Raw genomic sequence first — 23,175 nt, forward strand, 5'->3', positions numbered from 1 at the left:
TTCTGCACGTCATCTTGATGTGGTAAACATTTGTCTGAAGTTTCATCAAAATTCTTCAAAGGGTTGAAGAGTTACAGAGCGGACAGGATTTTCAATGTTAATGTCACTGTGACCTTGACCTTGGAGCCAGCCATGCGGAACATGCGTTCTGCACGTCATCTTGATGTGGTAAACATTTGTCTGAAGTTTCATCAAAATTCTTCAAAGGGTTGAAGAGTTACAGAGCGGACAGGATTTTCAATGTTAATGTCACTGTGACCTTGACCTTGGAGCCAGCCATGCGGAACATGCGTTCTGCACGTCATCTTGATGTGGTAAACATTTGTCTGAAGTTTCATCAAAATTCTTCAAAGGGTTGAAGAGTTACAGAGCGGACAGGATTTTCAATGTTAATGTCACTGTGACCTTGACCTTGGAGCCAGCCATGCGGAACATGCGTTCTGCACGTCATCTTGATGTGGTAAACATTTGTCTGAAGTTTCATCAAAATTCTTCAAAGGGTTGAAGAGTTACAGAGCGGACAGGATTTTCAATGTTAATGTCACTGTGACCTTGACCTTGGAGCCAGCCATGCGGAACATGCGTTCTGCACGTCATCTTGATGTGGTAAACATTTGTCTGAAGTTTCATCAAAATTCTTCAAAGGGTTGAAGAGTTACAGAGCGGACAGGATTTTCAATGTTAATGTCACTGTGACCTTGACCTTGGAGCCAGCCATGCGGAACATGCGTTCTGCACGTCATCTTGATGTGGTAAACATTTGTCTGAAGTTTCATCAAAATTCTTCAAAGGGTTGAAGAGTTACAGAGCGGACACAATTTCGTTTGACGCCCGCCCATCCGCCCATCCGCCCAGCCGCCCATCCGCCCATCCGCCCATCCGCCCGCCATACCCCAATCTAATAACCAGGATTTTCAAAATTGAAAACCTGGTTAAAAATGCTATGCCACCGCATAAATACAACACTAAAATAGTAATGTAGGAACACATTTTTTTTGTTTTGACCCAAGGGCTTTAATTTGAATAATCTTGCTAAAGGTTCACTACACAATGTTTACTGCAAAATGTCTCACCTCTAGCCTTTGTCAATTCGAGAAGGTGATTTTTTTAAAGTTTTTACTATATACATGTAAGGAAAACCTATGACCCCGGGGCAGGGCTAGTTTTGACACTAGAGGCAAACTTTTAACAACTTTGGTAGAGGATTTACAGATGATATTATACACCAAATATCAAAGCTCTAAGCCTTGTACCTTCAGAAAAAAAGAAATTTTAAGTTTTTACAATAATATTATGTACAAAATGAAAATCAATGGCCCCGGGGCAGGGGCAATTTTGACCACAGGGCTATAATTTGAACAGTCTTGGTTGAGGTCCACTACAAAATGTTTCATGCCAAGTATCTAACCTCTAGCCTTTGTCAATTTAGAGAAGATGATTTTTTAAGTTTTTGCTATATACATATGAGGAAAACCTATGACCCCCGGGGCAGGGCTAATTTTGACACTAGAGGCAAAATTTGAACAACTTTGGTAGAGTACCTATAGATAATAACACATACCAAATATCAAACCTCTAAGCCTGGTACCTTCAGACAAGAAGGTATTTTAAGTTTTTACTATATGTACATATAGTGAAAATCAATGACCCCCGGGGCGGGGCCGATTTGGACCCCAGGGATATAATTTAAACAATCTTGGTAGAGGTCTACCAGACAATGCCTTATGCAAAATATCTAAGCTCTAGGCCTTTTGGGTCTTTACAAGAAGATTTTTTAAATTTATTCTTATAGTTCCTTTTGGTTGCCATGGCAACCAGAATTCTGCATGGAATGAAATTCTTTGAACAACTTTGGAAGGCCTTCACCCAAGGAACAATCCTGCCAAGTTTGGTTGAAATTGGACTAGTGGTTTTTTACAAGAAGATTTTTTAAGTTCACTATATAATCTATATAACACACACACACACACACAAACAAACACACAGGTGAATCGCTATATGCCACCGCATCGCAGATGCTGCGGTGGCATAAAAAGCAAATTTCAATAGAATATTGTGAAGGTTTCAGCACCAAAATTCATGAACTGAGGGCCCTGGATCATTTCTTATAATCAGAATCTGACCGCACTGTTAGTGTATCAATACAATATTGTTCAAGTTTTACCACTGTTTTATAGACTTACATTCATCACTGCATTGACAAAACTTTTCACAGAAATTTTGTGCCATCACACACTGACAAGTATCATCACATCTCATGCCCGGATGATCACATGGTACATAGTTTGACACTGTCTTAATGTTACTGTCCTTCTTCATCTGTACTCGCTTTGAATGTAATGCCCAAACTTTACTTCTGTAAATCAAATATTATCATTATGACAGTATCTAGCTAAAGATACTTCAGCGAAAAGGTTTTATAGTATTGCTAGACCTGTTCAACATCTAAAATTAAATTTTTAAAAGCACTTACATGCAGGTAGTATAACTATAGTCAGTTCATTCCTTTTTTTAATCCTGAATAAAAATGTATTCAAAAAAGAAAAATATCTAAAAAAAGTATTTAAAAAAAAATCCAGAGATATGTTTTAAAGCTTATATTTATATCTTTCATATTGAGCAGAAAATCATAGCTTATTGTAGAGAAACACTCAAGGATCATTCCATTTGAGTATAATCAAAGGCTTGTTTTTATTTCTAGTTGATAGGCCAAATTTTTGAAGAGGACCATTTTTGTGAAGTTTCATTACATTGGAGTAAACTAGGATGTGAGCTTAAAATTTAGAAAGCAACATTTCCCATACGTAGTCTACTAAAAATACAAAATGAAAACATCTAAATACCAATTAATACATGTACCATAATCAGGCTTTTTTTTTTTCCAAAAGTAAAAAAATAGGCTTTGTCAAAATACAGTGAAGACTGATTGAAACTTGATCAAATAAGCTTGGTTTGTGACTTCCATCAATATTTTAGGTTTCATTTTCATTGTGAGATATTCAAATAAATGTAAATTATTTAGCAATGGCATAACTTGATCAGAAATAATCACGATCAGACAAATATTCCTACAAAGGCCACAAACTTTTTTACTTACGTTGGTCTTTTTTTAGATTTAATTTTCCTAGGTGGCGTTTTCTCATTATCCTCGCTGTCAATATCAGGTAGATGCATCATCTCCTTTAAAGCGAACTCGTATACCTGATTAAACCAATAAAAAAAAACAATGTTTTATATTATTATTTTGCAAATTTTAGGGTTATATGACATGAAAATGGTATATGTCCACATACAACAAATTTAACATACCAAATTATATATCTGCTTCTGTAGTTTCTTTTGGCTCAACTCTGACACCAAGCTGGTCAAAGGACAACCATCCTGATCTTGGTAGGTGAGGATTTAAATCCAACAACTTTACCAACTGACAATGTTATATAATTTAATAGTGAAAGAGTAATACTATGTACTTTTCACATCAAAAATATTCCTTTTCACATAAACGTTTTTGGTTCCTCTCCAAAATAAAGAGCTAGTTTGTGTATTTCAGATTATGTTGACTTTCCTTATTGAGTTCCTTGCAAGGGGGTATCAAAATTGCCTGAAATGTACACTACTGTTCTATGTATGCTTGTCTTTAATTCAATTTTGGATTTGGTGATCCCCAACTGGTATATGTAAAGAAGGTTTTTATGCATTAACCTTTCAAATTCAGAACTACTTTCAGTGCTAAAAAAGCCTTCCTTTAAAAAGTGTCAGTGTTCTTTTTTGCAATTGAAGTTATGTGCTGCATTATATACATTATATTTTTGCACAAACTATTTATTTACCTGTTTACAGTTTTTATTCCACAGTAGTTTGGCTATTGCACAATAGTTTGTTCTATACATCTCAGCCAGTACACGGAACAAAGATTCTTCAGCTCCTGTCCACTCTTTCACAATCTTCTTACTCTTCATAGGGTACTTCAAATCCAAACCTGTCAAAAAAATCATGACTAACTTTAATATGTGAATATCACTGCTTTACAGTATGTACTTTATAGGAATGGGGAAGGTAAAACTTTTTGCATAAGATCAAGAAGATCCAGGATAGCTCTTCTGTTTGACCTGTTCAACCTTGTAAGAATAATGGTAAATGTCAGTATAAGTCAAAAGTTAAACTTGTTTGAGTTAAATTCTACTTGTGGCACTGTCTGCCAAAATGTGAAAAGAATCAAATTAATTTCTTGTTTCTTTTGTAAAGATAATTCATTTTTATTGTTATTTTTTGGTTGTTTTACGTCACACCAAGCAGTATAGTTCATATGATGATTTTTCAGCTTTACTGGTGGAGTAAGACCACAGGTGCTCTTTTGAACTGGCACTGAAGTAGAACCACCAACATTCTGTAAGCTAGCTGGATGAAAGAATCCAAAGTCCAGAACCCACAGCTGTAGCGGCCAAGTGGTTTGAAATCAAAGACCTTAACCATTTTGGCCATGGACGACCCTTGTAAAAACAAACTTAATGTTATTTCTAATAAGTTTCATTAAAGTAGTTAAATTAGATATCATTTAAAGGTTTTTCTATTTTTAGCTCTGGAAGCCATTTTGTTCAACAAACCAACACAATTCTAGTTATTTTTGTGCAGATTAAATTAAAATCTGCCAGCTGTTTTAGAGGATATGTAACTTAAAGGATTTTTTTGCTTTTACCTTTAGTGGCAATCTTGCTCAGTTACAAAAATTACAGTCAAAAATTTGTTTGCTGTCAATCTTTTTTGATATAGGTTTTTTAAGTCCAGTATCGAGTCAATAATAATGTAGAAACAAAATACATGTACTTACTTTTGTATTTTGCTTTCATAATGGAACCTGAAATGAATGAAATAAAAATAAAACGAATCTGATAGCAAATCAGGATTGCTCACCCAAACAAGGAAGAAATTTCACAATGCGAAAGTATGTCACCAAGTCACAATGTTAAATATATATCTCAATTATGTATGGGTTGTCAAACCTTTGAACAACACACACCCATAGACACACCCATGTCAATAGGTCATGGATACCTACGCAATATCGGCTTTAAGATGGTAACTATAAGTTATCTTTTATAAGTTGTTTACCTGTATCTTTTATAGCAATGCTATCATGCACTACTAAAATAGGCATGTTATGGAGTACAATCACCTGCAGTGACCTTGACCTTTTAATCTCAAGATCAAGGTCTTGTTTGCATCACATCGTTTCTTATGGTGGTTAAAAACATTAATTCATTTGTAATTCAATTATGTTTGCAGAAGTTCTGCACTGAACAAATACTAGTACTTTTTCAAACACACACATAAAAATATAACATATCAAATAATTTCATTACCAAATACAATAAATCATGTTACAAATTCAATTTTTCATTGTAAAGATTGAAATTCATGTATTTCCTCATAAGCTAACAAAGCTAATTTGAAGTCAAACTATGTGACTGATATCAGTACAACATTTCACACCAGCTGCTATGTCTATATTCTACTAAAACATTGCTTCCTCCAGTAGTTTAAAATAATGTAGTAGTATTTAGATTTTTTAAGCTAATATTTTGATTGCAAAATCATCATTCATGAGCAATAAATGTTCATGGCTTTTGTGGCTAGGTCATTCCACAAATTTAAGATCCAACAAAATTTCATTTCGACTGCTGTACAATTATTCTAATTACATTACCACAATTTGCATTAAACTTTCACAAACAGACAAATTTTGACAATTCACAAATTTAAAAACCAATAATTCACAGATTGCATGCCCACAAATTAAGTCAATTCACAGAATACCTACCGACGCCATCGTTACTATCTTCACTACCACTACCAGTTCCGTTTGTTTTACGTTTCTTTCCTTTTATCATTCCTACAGGAGATTTACTACGCTCAGTTTTACACTCTTTGTCCGACTTCTCGGAATCCGAGACAGATACCTCCTTTTCCTTGTAGCCAACCTGTCAGGTACACAGACAATTTTTTAATATAGGGCCGTGCCTTTAGGTGTTTCGGTAGTTTTGTAAGAATGAAAAGTACATATTTTAAACTATATTTTAAAGAACACATATCCATCAAAGTTTAAGTCAATGAATAAAGACTATGTATCGGCCATGCTTATAGGTGGCACTACTTATGCAAATTTATTAGCACATGTTCTTATTACCGGATAAAGGCGGTGATTAAGGTACCCAAAGAGGTAAATTTAAATAATAACAAATGTGACGTTTATTTTTCAAGGATCAAATATATAATGTATAGATCAACCATCACTTTGAATCTAATAACGCTGATAAACATTTCATATCTCTTGGAAATTTTCCACATCAACATAACACATATATAATTTCGTAAAAGAACTAAACATGTCCTTAATATACTTGCAGGCTTATTATGGTCAAGATAGTCAAACTACAGAATAATATCCAAAACAAATACAAGCGCCATACAGCACCTACATTTTTGGAATGGAATTTATTTATATTCTAAACCATCTTCGCTCTTTGGAAACTTATTTGTTACAAAGATTGATATTCTAGCTTTTTCTATAAAAATCCGAGTTGTTCCTGTTCAACAAAATGCTGTAATCAATGTTCATTTGGAGGAACGATAGATCATACTGATGCTTTTATTGGAACTGAAATGAGTTTCATTTGTTCTATCCATGACCCCCTTTTCTACTGCTATGGAAGGAATCCATAATTTGTATACCATTAAAAGGCCTCTTAACTTAATCTTACTAGCTTAGACAGTCACATATGATATAAAGGTAATGTCAATTTGATATCCTGTCTGTGGGGAATAATAATCCCCCTTTCAACATAATCATCAGAAGATAATTATAGATCACTGTGTTTGTTTGATTGGGTTTTACGTCACACCAATACAATATAGGACATACTTTACTGGTGGAGGAATCCCTCAGGTGCCCTTCTTTGCACAAACATGCACCTGAATAGAACTACCTACGTTCTAGAAGCTAGCTGGAATAGCTTCCTCACATGAAAGAATGCAAAGTCCCTGTTGGGATCAACCCACAGCAATGAGTGGCAAGTGGTTTTTGAAGTCCATGAACTTAACCACTTGGCCACAGAATAGATGACAGTGAAATCTATATACTCACAATGTGCATAAAACAATCTGCACCACATGGTTCTGGTTCCTGCTTCTTGTCTGGCATCTTCCTCATCAAACTTACTCGGACTTGGTCTATAAGCTATAAAATATATTGTTTAGTAAAAAGTAATTCCTTTGGATGCTATCTTGAATGCATCATAATATCAATGGTTTACAATTGTTTAATGTACTAAAAGTCGTGTATTTAGTTTCGTGTATTTAGTATATACAGGATATTATGCTCAGAACTAAAAATTGTGTTTTGCTTTTATTACCATTTCCACAATCTTCTTCTATAATCTAATAAGATCATACAAATAAGTTTTCACAAAAAAATCTTTTTCAATACAATTAGGTATGCTAATTACCAAATATAGTGATGAACAATTTATAAGGTCACAAGAGGTAATATCTAATGAAAATTGTATTACATAAGCATAAAACTTTCCTATCCAATAAAATTGTATAGGTACTAGTATTTAAAATGACATCTATAACAAATGAAACAAATCTGTTTTACAGCACTATTCTGAAATGTGAATTCTATTGAAATAAGGAAGAAAAATATTTACTAATGTTTTCACTAGTATCAAGCTGTTAACAGTTAACCTGCTGAAACTTCAAGTGTTTTTCCTTTGTCACCAGTATACAGCCAGGTAAGACTGCACAGATCTGACATGCACTATACTGTTAGTACCAATACTTTTATTTCTAAAACCCTTAAACCTTTGAATGAACTGTTCCAAATTAACAGCTGGGAAAATCTATAACTAAAATTCAGGAGGCTAAAGGTTAAAAACTTACGATGTAGACAGCAGTCATACTTGTAACACCTCCGACAAAACAATGTATGAAATGAGTGCAGAGTTTGCTCCCTCGGTACTGACATGGCATTAGGACCGTCAATGTTGGGTGTACATTCCGCTGGTAAAGAACTCGGATCATTTTTTTCCAGCAAATCTTTGTACCTATTTATTTTAAGTAATAAAAATCACAACAGAATTAAAACAATGTAAAGAGGAATATTTTTCGGAGGGAAAATAGATGTTAGGGACCCTTTCTGAAGTGAGTTCTAGAATATAAGTAACAAATAATAGCTTAAAAGCTTTAGAAAAATGCTGTTTGCTATCAGTTTCTCCACTTGTTATTGGGTTTGTAAGCGAGCAGCATGGATCCTGAACAGATTGCGTGGATGAGCAGGCTGGTCTGGATCCATGCTGGTCGCAAATGCACTATGTTGGTTTTGTCATGACACGGCTCAATTATTTTGTCATCGTATTTGCTAGTTACTACACTCTGACTTTCAAATTATCACAATGTATATATATTTCAAGTTTTAAGACAATCCCTTGAATAATTTTGGAAGTTATGCCTATCACAAGCAAACTGCTATATACATACTAGCCATACACTGACATCTACATACCACCTCGGACTTTGTTTGTTGCTAATACATTAATTCTATTACAGTATATAGATTTCAATACAAATGAATAGGCAGATGATGTAAATAATGGTAAGTACGTCTAGCATATAAAGGGTTAAAAATGTCCAAAAGCAAGAAAATAAGGGGGTATGCGAGAGATGTACACTTCAAGTAAATTTTTACCCTATCACAGTTTGTTATATACTAAAGATTGAGGGTACTTTTAAACGTACAGTTTTAAACTAAAAATTAGTGTAAACCATTGATTTTTACAGAACAAATGTGGTTTTTCTATCTATATTGTTTTTATACTGTACAAACATAGAAAGTTTCATGAAAAATCTAAAACAATGCTTAGGTGAAAATTCACTTGGATCTGCAATTTGTGCATTCACCCGCAACAGAAATCTTACATGTGCTTCAATGTCTCAGGTTTCCCTTTCTCTGGGAACACTTCACTGATGGCTTCAAACACAGCAAATGCAGGAAAACTCTTTGAACATTCTAGAAAATGATATATAAAAACAAGGTTCATTGCTACTAAAATTTGTAAGGAAGATCTTTTTATGAGAAAGTTTGTATAATTTTGTACATTCTGATAAGTACTGTCATATTTATGTCAGTCACAATTCAAGACAATAGCCCTGAGGTAGATAAAATTAGAAACAAGATTGCATTTGAGAAAAATGCTATGCCACTGCATGGTTCAAATTTCATACCTGTACATCAAAGGACAAGAAAGAAAGTCACATCATCAAAATCTAGGTCAAAGTTCAATTTTACAACTAAAACTGTGCACATGGTCAAAATGTCATTGCTGTACATCAAAGGACAAGAAAGTAGGTCACTGTCCCCTTGGGCAAGGCATAATTTTGACCCAAGGGTTTAATAACAATCTTGATACAGGTCCACCAAACAACATTTCAAGTCAAATATCTAAGTTATAGCTTTCTCCCATTCAGAAAACATTTGTTTTATTTTCTGTTTTTACTACGTGTACATAATGAGAATCACTGCCCCCGGGCAGGGCCAAGTTTTGACATTTGAACAACGTTGGTAGAGGACCTATAGATGATATTATATATCAAACATCAAAGCTCTATGCCTTGAACCTTCAGACAAAAAGTTTTTTTTCCACTATATGTACATAATGAAAATCAATGACCTCCGGGGCGGAACCAATTTTGACCCCAGGGCTATAATTTGAACAATCTTGCTAGAGGTTCACTACACAATGTTTCATGCAAAATATCTTAACTTTATCCTTTGTAAATTTAGAGAAGATAATTTTTTAAGTTTTAACTATATACATATAGGATAAACCTATGGCTCCCAGGGGCGGGGCTAATTTTGACACAAGAGGCAAAATTTGAACAACTTTGGTAGAGTACCTTTAGATGATATTATTTAACAAATATTAAAGCTCTAAGCCTTGTACCTTCAGACAATAAGATTTTTTAAATTTTTTACTATATGTATATATTGAAATCAATGACCCCCAGGGCGGGGACAATTTTGACCCTAGGGCTATAATTTGAACAATCTTGTTAGAGGTCTACCAGACAATGCCTTATGCAAAATATCTAAGCTCTTGGCCTTTTGGGTCTTTACAAGAAGATTTTTTAAATTTATCCTTATAATTCCTTTTGGTTGCCATGGCAACCAGATTTCTGCATGGAATGAAATTCTTTGAACAACTTTGAAAGCCCTTCACCCAAGGAACAATCCTGCCAAGTTTGGTTGAAATTGGACTAGCGGTTTTTCACAAGAAGATTTTTTAAGTTCACTATATAATCTATATAACACACACACATACATACACACAGGTGAATCGCTATATGCCACCGCATCGCAGATGCTGCGGTGGCATAAAAATTGACTACAATCAGGTTAAATTTACACATAAACAGCAACTACATGTTTAAAGGTGCGAGTCTACTAAACCACAGCTTTAATTCAATTAAAGCTATGACAAAAGTTGATGCTGTTACACTCTACAACATAATCCATTCTAGCTTTGTAAAACATCTCGATTGATATGATCGTAGCTGTCACTCGATCATTTGCAATCAACACTCACTTTCGGACACCATCGAACAGTCATTTACATGTCTAAGAGTACTACACCTTTTTTACAAGAATGAACAGCTCATTTTTTTCTTGCATATCAGACAGGGTTATCTACTGTTTACACTGGTGCTAGAAAAATCTGTCTTACACACCCCATGTAAGACAAGTGGCATGTTTAAATGATGTCATTTCCAAGCGCCTTTTATGAATGGTGTTCTAAGGATGACGTCATTGTGCCATTATAAATGAAGTTGTACATTCAAACGCTACTTTATGAAATATTTATTTCTAATATGCAAGGAAAAGAATCAGACACCAGCTGTCGCCACAGACAAGCATGTCTAGCTCTTTGGTAACTATTTAGAGGAAACACGGCAGGGCCCTGTTACCACAGTTAACAGTTACCCTTGAGGTAGATACTCCAGTCTGTTACAGAGGCCGATGTAAGATTCCTATATTCAGATCACAAGAACGGTAACCCCAAATTTTTTTCCGTTTAAAATGTTTCTGTTATCATATTCTAACAACAAGCCAAGTTTAAAGAAATTCTATTGAACAGTTTTAATTTTGCCTATATGTCTATATGAAAACTCCGGAAAACGTCCTTAATCTCGCTGTAGCAATGTCTGTTATACTGTGATAATAGCTCTTAAGCGCTTAATTTATTGGTAGTATATACAGGCATCACACTTCAGGTGTACAAGCTTATAAAACTACCTTGTCAAGGTAATCTTGTAGAAATGGTTATCAATAAGAATGAAGATAATGGAGGAGGAAATTTGGGATAACAATTGTTAGCAATAAAACTTTGTGCATTATTATACAATTATTGACTAGTGAGCCATTGAATATGATGTGATATTCACCGGCAGATGACATATTGACCGAGGCGATAGCCGAGGTCAATATGACTTTCTGCCGGTGAATATCACATCATATTCAATGGCTCACTAGTCAATAATTGTTTTATTATATGAATAGGCTCAGAATTTTAAAAACAAGAGCTGTCAGAAGGACAGCGCGCTCGACTTTTTTAGTGCTTGCCTATAAAACAAAACTTTGACAGTTAAGGGCACACAAGACTTTAACTAGGAATTTCTAAGTACAAATCAAGAAACATTTTCACAGAGTTATCTTCTCTTGCTTACAGATAGGTCTCATGATGGCACATAAGAACTCCAACTTCCAAAGTAATATCTCAAATGGTTAGGTCAACAAGTGGACAAGAATGAAAATTTTAACTGAGTTTCTAAGTCAAAAAGGGCCATAATTCAAATAAAATCCTTAACAGAATTACCTTCTCCTGCCCATGTTTGGGACCATGATGGTAAACAAGTATTCCAACTTTCAATTTAATATCTCAACCAGTTCAGTCAAAAAGTTGACTGGTACAAAAAACTTAACCAAGATTCTAAGTCGATAAAAAGGCCTTATTTTTTAAAACAAATCCCTGACAGAGTTACCTTCTCTTGCGTACAGATGGGGTAATGATGTGAAATAGCATTAAAAGTTTCAAAGCAATATCTCAAAGGGTTAAGGCAATAAGTGGATTTTACCCATATTCAATGTATTTTCTAAGTCAAAAAGGGGCATAATTCTGTCAAAAAACCTTGACAGAGTTATGTCCTCTTGTCTGTTGATGAAGGTCGTGATGGTAAACAAGTATGGTCAGTTTCAAAGCAATACCTCCAATGGTTTTGAAATAAAGTGAGGTGGTACAAAAAACTTAACCAAGCTCAATACACTTTCTAAGTCAAAAAAGGGCCATAATTCTGTCAAAAACCTTGACAGAGTTATGTACTCTTGTCTGTAGATGGAGGTTATGATGGTGAACAAGTTTGGTAAGTTTCAAAGCCATACTTGTAATACTTCTGAAATAAAGTGGGGTGGTACGAAAAACTTAACCAAGGTGTGACGCCAACGCTAACGCTAACGCCGACGCCGACGCCGGGGCGAGTAGGATAGCTCCCCTTTTCATAGAAAAGTCGAGCTAAAAATGACGAAAAAGTACAACCTTATATACATGTACAAATTTTGCCTCGTTCAAGAGCGGGAAAAAAGACGCACGTGTTAGGCGTGCAATGACTACGCGAACGCTGCCCATACAAAAGTAATTCAAGTTTATACTTGTCGATACGGTTTAGCCTCTAAGTATAACAGTAAAGTAACAAGAAAAGCATTGATGCAAAGCATCAAAGGGCGACGCCAAATGAATTTGATCCAGGTTTGCACCTAAATACTTAACAAAAGATGTGTACTTTATAGAAGTACCATTTCATGTGACCTGGAGGATAGGCCCAGTTTAAGTTGAAACTTAAACCAAAAAGAAAAGACTCTGTCTTGCCAAGATGCAAAGACAATTTATAGTCAATTAACTAATCTTACTATTTATTGTTACCAAATACAAGGATACCTGTCATCATCATCATATAATCACAGGCACGAGTATCGGACCTGGAAGAAAAAAGTATGACCAGATTGATAAAAAAACTGTGTTCATCTTAAAAGTGTCAAAAACCAAAAAAAAAAATGTAAATAATGACCCCCTTTAAAAATATACTATTAACTTAAAGTATATTTTTAAAGGGGTCATTATTTACATTTTTTTGGTTTGTGACAATTTTTAAGATGAACACAAGTTCTTTTATCAATCTTGTCATATTTTTTCTTCCCATGTCTGATACTTGTGCCTGTGCATATAATAAAAGCTTATTGCTTAGGTTGCAGACATGTCATTGACATATATTAGACATAAAAGAGGACCTAAAATGAACATCAGGGGACACCATAGGTACTCAGAGCAGTAGTAGAAGGAGAACCAGCCACATCAACCAGCTGCTATCAGAGATAAGACTTGAAGCATGTAAGAATGTCATTACATATGGCAGATACTTCAAGTTCCATGAAGAAGAAGAAAAATAACTTCTTCATGTGCAGTATAGTGTGATCAACTGTATCAAATGCTTTGTAGACCTAAAAGTATCATGCAATACTGCCTTTGTCCATTTCAAATAAAGTACAATCTATTAAATGAGAAAAACCACTTCTAAACCCTGACTTAAACTGCCTGACCATGACTCAAACCCATGACTTTCAGAAGACCAACTGAGCTATCCGGCCGGCTACACATTTTCTCTTTAATAATGAAATAGTTCTAAACCACAACATATTTCCCCACTCTATTGGTTTATGTCCTTGAATTTCTGATGTTTACAGAGCATAGTGAATTAAACTCATGGTTATATGCAGTCACTGGATGAGAAATTTTTCAGCTTAACCAGAACTCAAACCTGTGACCCACAGAATAATGTACCGCGGCTGTAAGCGATTAAACTATCTGGCCGCTTACACATTTTCTGGCCTAAATAGTGAACAGTTCTAAACCGTGACAGATATTTAGATTTTTAAATCAACAGATAATTAATTCTTAATTAATAAATAAGAAATAAAAACCTTACATACTCATAGTCAAAATTAAAATAACAATTTATATATTATGTATAATTATTTTTACTAAAAAGGGCTTAGACAGTAAACTATTGGTTGTGCCATTATTTATAACAGGTCAATTTGAAAGTGAACATAACTGTGCTAATACATGTACAATATCTATTTTTTGTACGGATAAAAAACTAACCCTTTTTCTATGATTTTTGTGAAATTTTATGAAGGCTGATTTGTATTTTGCATCAAGGGCACTGGGCGAAAACATGAAAATGCAACAAACACACCACTTTGTGTCTGGCACCTTGTTACTTTTTTGTACTTTGTTGGTTTTCATGTGGCAAAAATCACCTGCTATAAAATTAAGTGTACAAATTTATTCAAGGGCAAGTAACAATCTACTCTATGAAAAGTCTGTTGTCGGGTTGACTCAGGAGACCTGAAGCTTGGAAATTGAGACCGGTGTCCCTCCATTACAAATAGATAAGACAGAAGCTGTCCTTTTCAATCTATGCACATGTTAGAAAAAAATTAGAATAACCATTCAAAACATGATTTTTTGAGACTTTATCAATTATATTGCTTGATCCAAGTTTCAGGACATTTTCAATCAATACATGTATTATCATTTATAACTTTAAATGAAAGTATCATCCCTTTAACAATAATGACATAACTGTAACTCTTTAAATTCAGAAATATTATAAGTCTCATCATATCAATATACTAAGATATACATGTATGCACATAACATTAATAATTCCCAGTTTCTATTAAATAAATATGAAATCCTAACATTAACATTGGTACTAATGGATGGAATTCAAAATCTAGTAGAATATATAAACTCTGTTATAGATACTATTATTAGCCAGCTAACACTGGGTATAAACAACTATAACCTGTAGACTGATCAATATATGTATTATCATTAATTAATTTAAATGCAAGTCTCATCCATCATAACTGTAAGTCTTTAAATACAGAAATACACATTATATCCATATACAATGATACACTTGTATGCACATTACATTAATAATTCTCAGGTTCCATTAAAAATAAATATAACATCCTATTGACAGGAATTCATAATCTTGTAGAAAGAAAACTATAATGTATACATGATATTGTATAGTATAAAAGTAAAAAAAAATCTCAAATAGTCTATATCATATGTTACAGATTAAGTTGTGTTAGTGTCTAAACATTAAATGCATATCTCTTACAGTAACAAATACTGTCCCTCTTTTAACATTCCATTAGACTTTACTATACAATGTATAACTAACTGCATATAATGTAATCAAGTGTTTAAAATGAGCACCTATATGTATAGCTTAAATATTCTACTTTTCATTTTTACCAAAGGTTATTTTAGTAACAATTCATATACAAACACATAGAAAATAATAATTACACATAGTGATTAGAAAATGCCTCTAGCAGAATACCTATAGGTATGTACCAACTGAACAAACTAGAAAAATCTGGTCTAGGGTATATCAAGCCAGTAAAAATATATATCAATATTCACTCATCAGGGCCTCTCTGCTTTTGATGACCTTACAACTGGTAAATTTTATAAAAAACAAAAAATAGTAAGTAATACTAAAGATAGAGTAGACAGAAAAGAACAAATAATTTAGTAAACATGAGTTACTTCCCCTTAAAAGACTGAAAACCTGAAACCCAAGAGAACACCCTAAACATTAAAATTACGAAATGTTGCAGGCTCAGTCAGTTTTATTAAGCCATGCAAATTAATGGTAAAGTATTCATAAAAAATAGATGACCATGTGACAGCAGTTATTGCAGAAAATCGGATAGCTTTCAACATCCGGATACTGGTACACTTTGTAAAAACAACCATTCTGTGCAACAGATCAACGTAATATGGATAAAATCAATAGGATAATCGTTAACAACAGTCCACTACCTATCCTTATACTCATTTGCAGGTGAACTTTCTTCTTGTAAGAAAATTTTGAAAATATATAAATGAATGAACGAAATGGTTACGGCATCAATGTAGACCACAACGATATTCGAAATCCGGGTTTTAGTATTGTCAATAAAACTAAGGGACAAGCTGTTAAACTGAGCCTGCAATTTCGTGAAAATAATATCACAATGCACATGCTTTTTATATAAAGTTATTAAATACAAATATAACAACATATTTGTTTACTTGATTTTTACGAATCAAAATAAATCTAATTAACTCAACATGAAATTAACTGCTAATAATAACAGCTCCTTCCATAGGCAAAAATAAAAAGCATTCCATATAAGACGACGCCGCTCACCGGCGTCGCCAATGATATTTCAATCGAGAAATATGCCATAAAGAACAAAACGCAACAATTATTTTTTAATTAGCACACGTAATTAACAGTCTACGGTGTATGGTCATTGAATATGAGTCTCAATCTATTTTTAGACTTGGAAAATCCAATTCAGCCAGTTAATATGATACTACCCCCAGTGACTATGATTTTATAAAAAGTTCTGTTGACTACAGTTTGGACCAATGAGATTGCAGCTATTTTTAGATCATATAATAAATATGTATATCCAAGATCTCTACAAGGAGCAGCACAGCAACACACTTGTCACAATATTAAATATCAACAGTTACTCACCATTTTGTTCTTTATTAAAGGCTGCAGAAACTGACTGTACAAGATTAATCAACAATTCATCATCAAGCATTGATTTGTCCTTGTCTCCATGAACTTTCCCATCATAATTCTTGATAAGCTCTTCAATAAAAGAGGTATCTTTTTCCAAAAGATCATCTCCCATATATGGAATATTGTGTAATACAGTTTCATCCTCAACCTATCAATCATAAAATATCATACATTGTATGGGTCACAATATAACAAATTCAGTGAATTTAGGAAATGAAGACAGTAGGACAGAGTGCTCAACTTTTAGTAAACAAAAGCCTGGATATGAATGTAGGAATTCTCAAAAGGACAGTGTTAAAAAGTCTCTGCTTTTTTTTATTTAGTTTGTCAAGCCAAAAATCAGTAATCTTAGATGCGCATTGACAAGTCTGACAAACAGCAAATGCCAAAAAACCTTGATGCTGGTCTCCATTAACTGTAAACATACTAAAATATCTTGAAAGGATGCATGGGAAGACTATGTTTCCTACAGTTGGCTTAAGATAAACTTTAAAGGAAAGAGCAAAAGTTTAAACTTGATCATGAGACAACATGCACATGGTATATGGCAACTTTATGCAAGGTGAGCTTAAAACCAGGTAAGCTTAAACACAAAAAGGCCATTGCATTGACACCGTATGTTCACTTTAAGATGGTTTTTTGCAATTATACTAACATTACATACATATGTATGAAATATATTACTTGCACGGGTAGAATCAGTTGTATAGTGACAGATTTGTACCATATTGTATCTTTCCTCTGCAAGGCACCAGACCAAAACATGAAAATATCACAAAGTCAACATTTTGTTGTGACTTGGTTATAATATCGGTTTACACATGGAGCCCCACCAAGAAAAAGAATGAAAGATGGGTTCCTTTATCGTATTTTTGTGTTTTTGTCTGGTGCCCCATCGAGCTAAAATACAACATGGCACAAATTAGCCACCATACAGTTGCCATCATTACTATATAATTTTTTTTCTAAATACTTACCACATAGTTTTGTTGTAATGGAGCCCATGAATACATTGATGGTATTGGTTTGAGGGGATTCATCATACGGAGTGGAACAGATTGAACACCAAGCTCTTTAATAGCACTTGTAATTTCACACTACAAAAACAACAATTGCATTCATTTATATAACTATTAAATTAATCATCTTTTTAATATTCATAAAAAAAAGCATTTCCAAATTGCCTTTGACAGTATAATTCTGTTTTGGCGGTATTTATTTTAACACCAGATTTTCACAAATCGAAAAAATGACACAGGTATGTAAGCAAGCTCCATAGATAGCAGCGGCCTCTGCAACATTTACTTTACTATTTCTTTGCTGACGGTGAGTGACCTAAGTTGGATTAACATGAATTTTCAGAATAAAGCTTAAAATCACTCAATAGTACTTAACAAATATCAGAGAGGACAGGCTTAGGAACAGTTACACACTTTATGGTATTATATTCTGGTAATGTGACATGTCTTCTGACAAATATTCTGGAGCTCATGGAAATGCCCTGGAGTTGTTGTTGCTTACCATCAGAAAAATAAACCTACCTTAACGAAGTGAACCCATCTAAGCTTGAAATTCAGGTTTTTGTGAGGCCTTAATTTCACTTATTTGGGACTTACTACTAATTTCAGACCAATTATTCTATATGCTTTCTCCTGTATTTTATAAAACTAATCACATACCTTCTTGTCAAGTGTAGCTGCTGTAAGAATTTCTGGAGTGTAGAAACTTTGTATTTCTGGATTTGTATACATGGAGTGGTGATCTTCCAAGTCTTCCAGAATATCTTTACGGTTATCACTATACAATGCCTGTAATAAAATAGTAATACATGGCAGAGTAGGACCAGAAGGTTATAATTGGCCCGCAAAATGAATAATGGCCCGGATGGCTTCAGTCTGGGGGCATTATTCATTTCATGGCTGATTATCACTTTCTGGCCCATCTATGACGTGTATTAATGTATTTCAATAAACTTGATAGATCTTAAAGTAACATTTTGTTAAAAAATTACTATGATATTTCTTTTGCTAAAATTCCCATCTCTGTAGATTTCTACTTTTATATTGTTACTTCGAAAGACTTGCTTCTCTAATATGTGTACAAAGCACACTATCTAAAATCAAGAAGCTTTTTGCATTTTCTTAGATTGAATTCTTTAAATTTCAACAAGAGGGCCATGATGGCCCTGAGGTCGCTCACCTGTATATAGGACCCCCCCCCACCCCCAGGCCAATTTTTACCCAAGGGCTTTTATTTGTTTATTTGAACAAACTTGGTAGACACCCATAAGAAGATGTTTCATGCTAAACATCTAAGTTCTAGCTCATTGGGTTTTTTAAAAGAAGATTTTTTAAGTTTTTACTATACACATATAGTTAAAAACAATGACACCCCTGGGGCAGGGCCAGTTTTGACCCCAGGGCTTTTATTTGAACAAACTTTGTAGTAGGCTAGGCATTTTAGCCAAAAATAAGACCCAACCTCAAACAAATTCCTTCAGAAAAGATATTTGCATATTTGTTATCTACTATATATATGTTGCTACAGAAAAAAAGTCCTCAAAAAAATTCGAAGTATAAAATGCTAAAAATGTCATGTTTTGAAATCATGTGTTTTCAATTAGAAAAATCTGTGAAATTAAATATCCCAGATATTCTACGCAAATATGATCATTAACAAAGTAACACATTAATACACAAACATGCTTTATTTAATTAAAAACACTTCAACCAATCTTTATTACATTCAAAAAGTCGCAACACTGCATAATCTATACATCATCATTTAGACTGGTATAAAACATTACCCCACCCACTAATGATATTTTTTTTTTTACTTTTAGTCAGATTCCATTAAATGTTCTTACAAGTTAGCTCTACCAAGAATAAAGTTGTATGAATCTATCTAAATTCATATTATAATTCAAAATTGCAATACATTTTACACGAATAATTATTATTTATATACATTGTATTTGCATTTCTGTTCTGAAAATCAATCCTTCAAGTAAATATCTAACCAATGCTAAATTGCACTTACTTTACCATGGAAGTTTTGTAAAAAAAAATATTGTTAAAAGACATTTTAAAATAAAATGAATCTTCTGAATGTTAAAACACTGAAAAAACACAATGTTATTTCATCATTTGCGTCACCGAGGCCCGACTATCCATATAGTCTGACAACGCTACACATGTATATATACATATTGCCCTGCCCTTGTTCAATTCTCCACTTTTCGGCCGGTGCTATTGAAACCTTTAGCCTATACCCTTTTCACAGAGACACATTGTTTCGCATCTGTAAAATTGTTACAACATAATATGATAAATAAAAATGCGAACTTTGCATTCTGCTTTTAAAATAAAACAATTGTATGTCAAACTGAAAACGAGGTACTATGAAAAGCAAGATAGGATTGTGCTTTTAGATTTATATTTTTATATTGAATTATCTACAAATAATTCATACTTTAATCTCAGCAAAAACGTGCCTCAGCTTTCTTCTTCAGAAAATAGGTTTCATGTTATATTGTTATAACAAATTTAAAGCGTGTAAATTGCCTATCGGCTGAAAGAAGCGCGGACTGTGAAACAATATAATGTGCCATATAAGTAGGAAATACTGAACAAAACGGCACCTATACTGTCATACAGATAACTAAATTGGAAGTTTTGGTCGAGTGTTTAAGGTCACTGACTTCAAAACACTTGCTTCTTACGGTGTTAACGATGTAGGATGTAAGTTCGAGTCCTGCCGGGGTTTTGGAATCTATTATCTGACATAGCTATCCCAAACTGACTTATAGAATATTGGTGGTTCTATGCGCTAAAAATAATACCTATGTCCCACTTTTTCCTTCACCAGTAAAGCTTGAAAGTTATTATATGACCTGTAAAGTGTTGATGTGACATAAAAACAAACAAACAAATCTCTGATCTTAGTAATTCCGAGAATGCAAGAAAACTGAATTCCCTTTAGAAAAGTTATATATGCAGTAGCACACACAACTGAATCTGGTACACCAACTGTGAATTAAAGATATAGAGGGTTTTTCTTTGATTTACCTGTAAATTGCTTTTCAAAAATGCTGGATCTTTTCAAACATAACTCATTTAGCCTCTCCTAACTTGGATATATGGAAAATTCTTGCCACATCAAATCAACGTATTGATTTATGTTCGCCAAAATATAAAAGGCTGGACTCTCGCTAAATATTGTCTTCTGCAATCAACCATCCCATACTACGTTTAGCCCTTCCTCTGAAAATAAGATATATAAAGTTCATAAATCAATATCAAAAAGATATTAAAAAGAAATAGTATTGAAATGATATAATATAATATAATAGGGAAACGCCTGAGAAAATGTTGGTATGAGCAAACTCTTTTGTATGTGCATTTATTATAATCATGCTGTAAAACAATGATGTAAATTTGTGTTGATATATCAATTTCTGTTGTATTAACAAACCTGAAAGACACACAGTTGTTTTGTTTTCATTCATTCAATAAGATATATCTACGTAAAAAGCCATTTTTCTCTCGCATCCCATTACCCCTTGTGTAGAAGTCATGTGTCTATCCATCTTCTAACTAATTATACAACAATACAACAACTGTTCTATGATTGCTGACAACAACATGGAAACATTACTTAAAATATACATACAACTGGCACTGGTATCATGAGGGTAGATTATCAAGCTACACAAAGTTGTAAAACAGAATCATTTTCAACAGATGAATGCCATATTTGTATATGATTATCAATAACTCTTTGTTTAAATATTTTTGGAAATAATTTACTATCTACGATATTATTTTTAAAAAAGTATTCGGATAAACCATACATATCTAGCATTTCTTTAACATTTGATACCCATTTTTTTCCATTTATATCAATCAGATAAACTTAATTCATATGTCATTCGTAAAATTTAATTAAAATATTCTTACGTATCAATTTATATACAATGGGAAACGGCCGAGTTCGCCGTATATACGAACATTGCTTGTATTGGCTCTAACATTTAAAATTATTTTACAATATTTCAAGTGAATACGCTCAATTATCTTTTGATTTGCTATAACCCCATACTCTCAGATGCATATGATATGATTCAGTCTACAAAAAAATCAAATAATTGGCATAATAATTTGGGTTTTAAATCCATGTCTTCTGTTAAGAAGTAAAAATAATGTATAAAGTTCCAGTAACAACTTCCTCATTAAAAGGTAATAGTTTTAGCTTGATTACACCCTATTGGGTGTAATATAACATATAACATGCTTGAATATTATCATTTCGCTTAAAAATGCATTAAAATGTATTACAAAATACGTTTGTTTACATCAAGTTAACATATTATTTGTTTTAATTATGATTTCCACAATTCAAAAAACATGCCAACTCTTTGAAATAAGTCAAATTTAACAATTTAAAAATATCCCTAGATTTTCGTGATTTTGGTCACAACACGCTTCCGTAGAAAGAAAAAATTACAAAACTTCTGCATACACATTTTTTTAAATACTCAGTAAAATGTGTGGTTAATTCTGTGTCATTTTAGATAATTGTACAAAAGGAAACAATGTAGAACTGTGAGTAAAAGATAAACTCTCTTTTAATGATTACTTCATTCAAAATTGAGTTTAAAATCGCGAAATTATATGACACATTTTGTCATCTGCATAATCGATTGATTGGTGGTCAATTAAATCTATCTACTGACATATTTTCCCCTAATCTATACAGAAGAATATAAAAATGACTAAAATTACTCACCTTTGCACTTGGAATGCTGGAATTGAATTAACTTCAGATCTTTCAACGAAAATGTAATAAACGTGACGTCACCGAACGTGCATAAAATTAAAGTATGGTGTAATTTAAGAGACACATTTAAATATCGATTTTTACTAAATCTTTATGATCGATTTTTCAGGATTCTGCAAGGAGATTTTTTGAGGACTTTTTTCTCAAAATGTAGATAATGTTTATCTTTTATTTAATCGTGAAAACAGTTGTGAAGGAATTAGTTTTACCTTAATTTCTATTATGACTGGCCTATAGATATTTACTTAAAGATGTTTCATGCTTAATATCTAAACTCTAGCTATTTGGGTTTTTTCAAAGAAGATTTTTAAGTTTTGCTATACACATATAAGGAAAATCAATGACCCCGGGGCGGGGCCAGTTTTGACCCCAGGGCTTTTATTTGAACATACTTGGTAGACACCCATTAGAACATGTTTCATGCTAAATATCTTAGCTCTAGCTCTTTGAGTTCTTTAAAAGAAGATTTTTTTAAGTTTTTGGGCGGGGCCAATTTTGACCCCAGGGCTTTTATTTGAACAGACTTGGTAGACACTCATTAGAAGATGTTTCATGCTAAATATCTTA

At 33.3% G+C, this 23,175-nt stretch overlaps 1 protein-coding gene across 1 annotated transcript in view; it reads right to left on the reverse strand.

The window, feature by feature from the left end:
• The window catches only part of LOC132732499 (histone-lysine N-methyltransferase EZH2-like), a 39,486-nt gene that overhangs the window by 6,764 nt on the left and 9,547 nt on the right, over window positions 1-23,175 (reverse strand). Inside the window, 12 exon segments of the mRNA XM_060718933.1 lie at window positions 2,184-2,356; window positions 3,098-3,201; window positions 3,831-3,979; window positions 4,829-4,855; window positions 5,819-5,969; window positions 7,130-7,213; window positions 7,215-7,234; window positions 7,939-8,102; window positions 8,974-9,064; window positions 16,720-16,918; window positions 17,748-17,867; window positions 18,450-18,578. Of these exon segments, the coding sequence (XP_060574916.1) occupies window positions 2,184-2,356; window positions 3,098-3,201; window positions 3,831-3,979; window positions 4,829-4,855; window positions 5,819-5,969; window positions 7,130-7,213; window positions 7,215-7,234; window positions 7,939-8,102; window positions 8,974-9,064; window positions 16,720-16,918; window positions 17,748-17,867; window positions 18,450-18,578 (1,411 nt within the window).

This window comes from Ruditapes philippinarum, unplaced genomic scaffold (genome assembly GCF_026571515.1).
Source record: "Ruditapes philippinarum isolate M1 unplaced genomic scaffold, ASM2657151v2 ctg3980_1_1_1_1, whole genome shotgun sequence".
Classification (NCBI taxonomy): domain Eukaryota; kingdom Metazoa; phylum Mollusca; class Bivalvia; order Venerida; family Veneridae; genus Ruditapes; species Ruditapes philippinarum.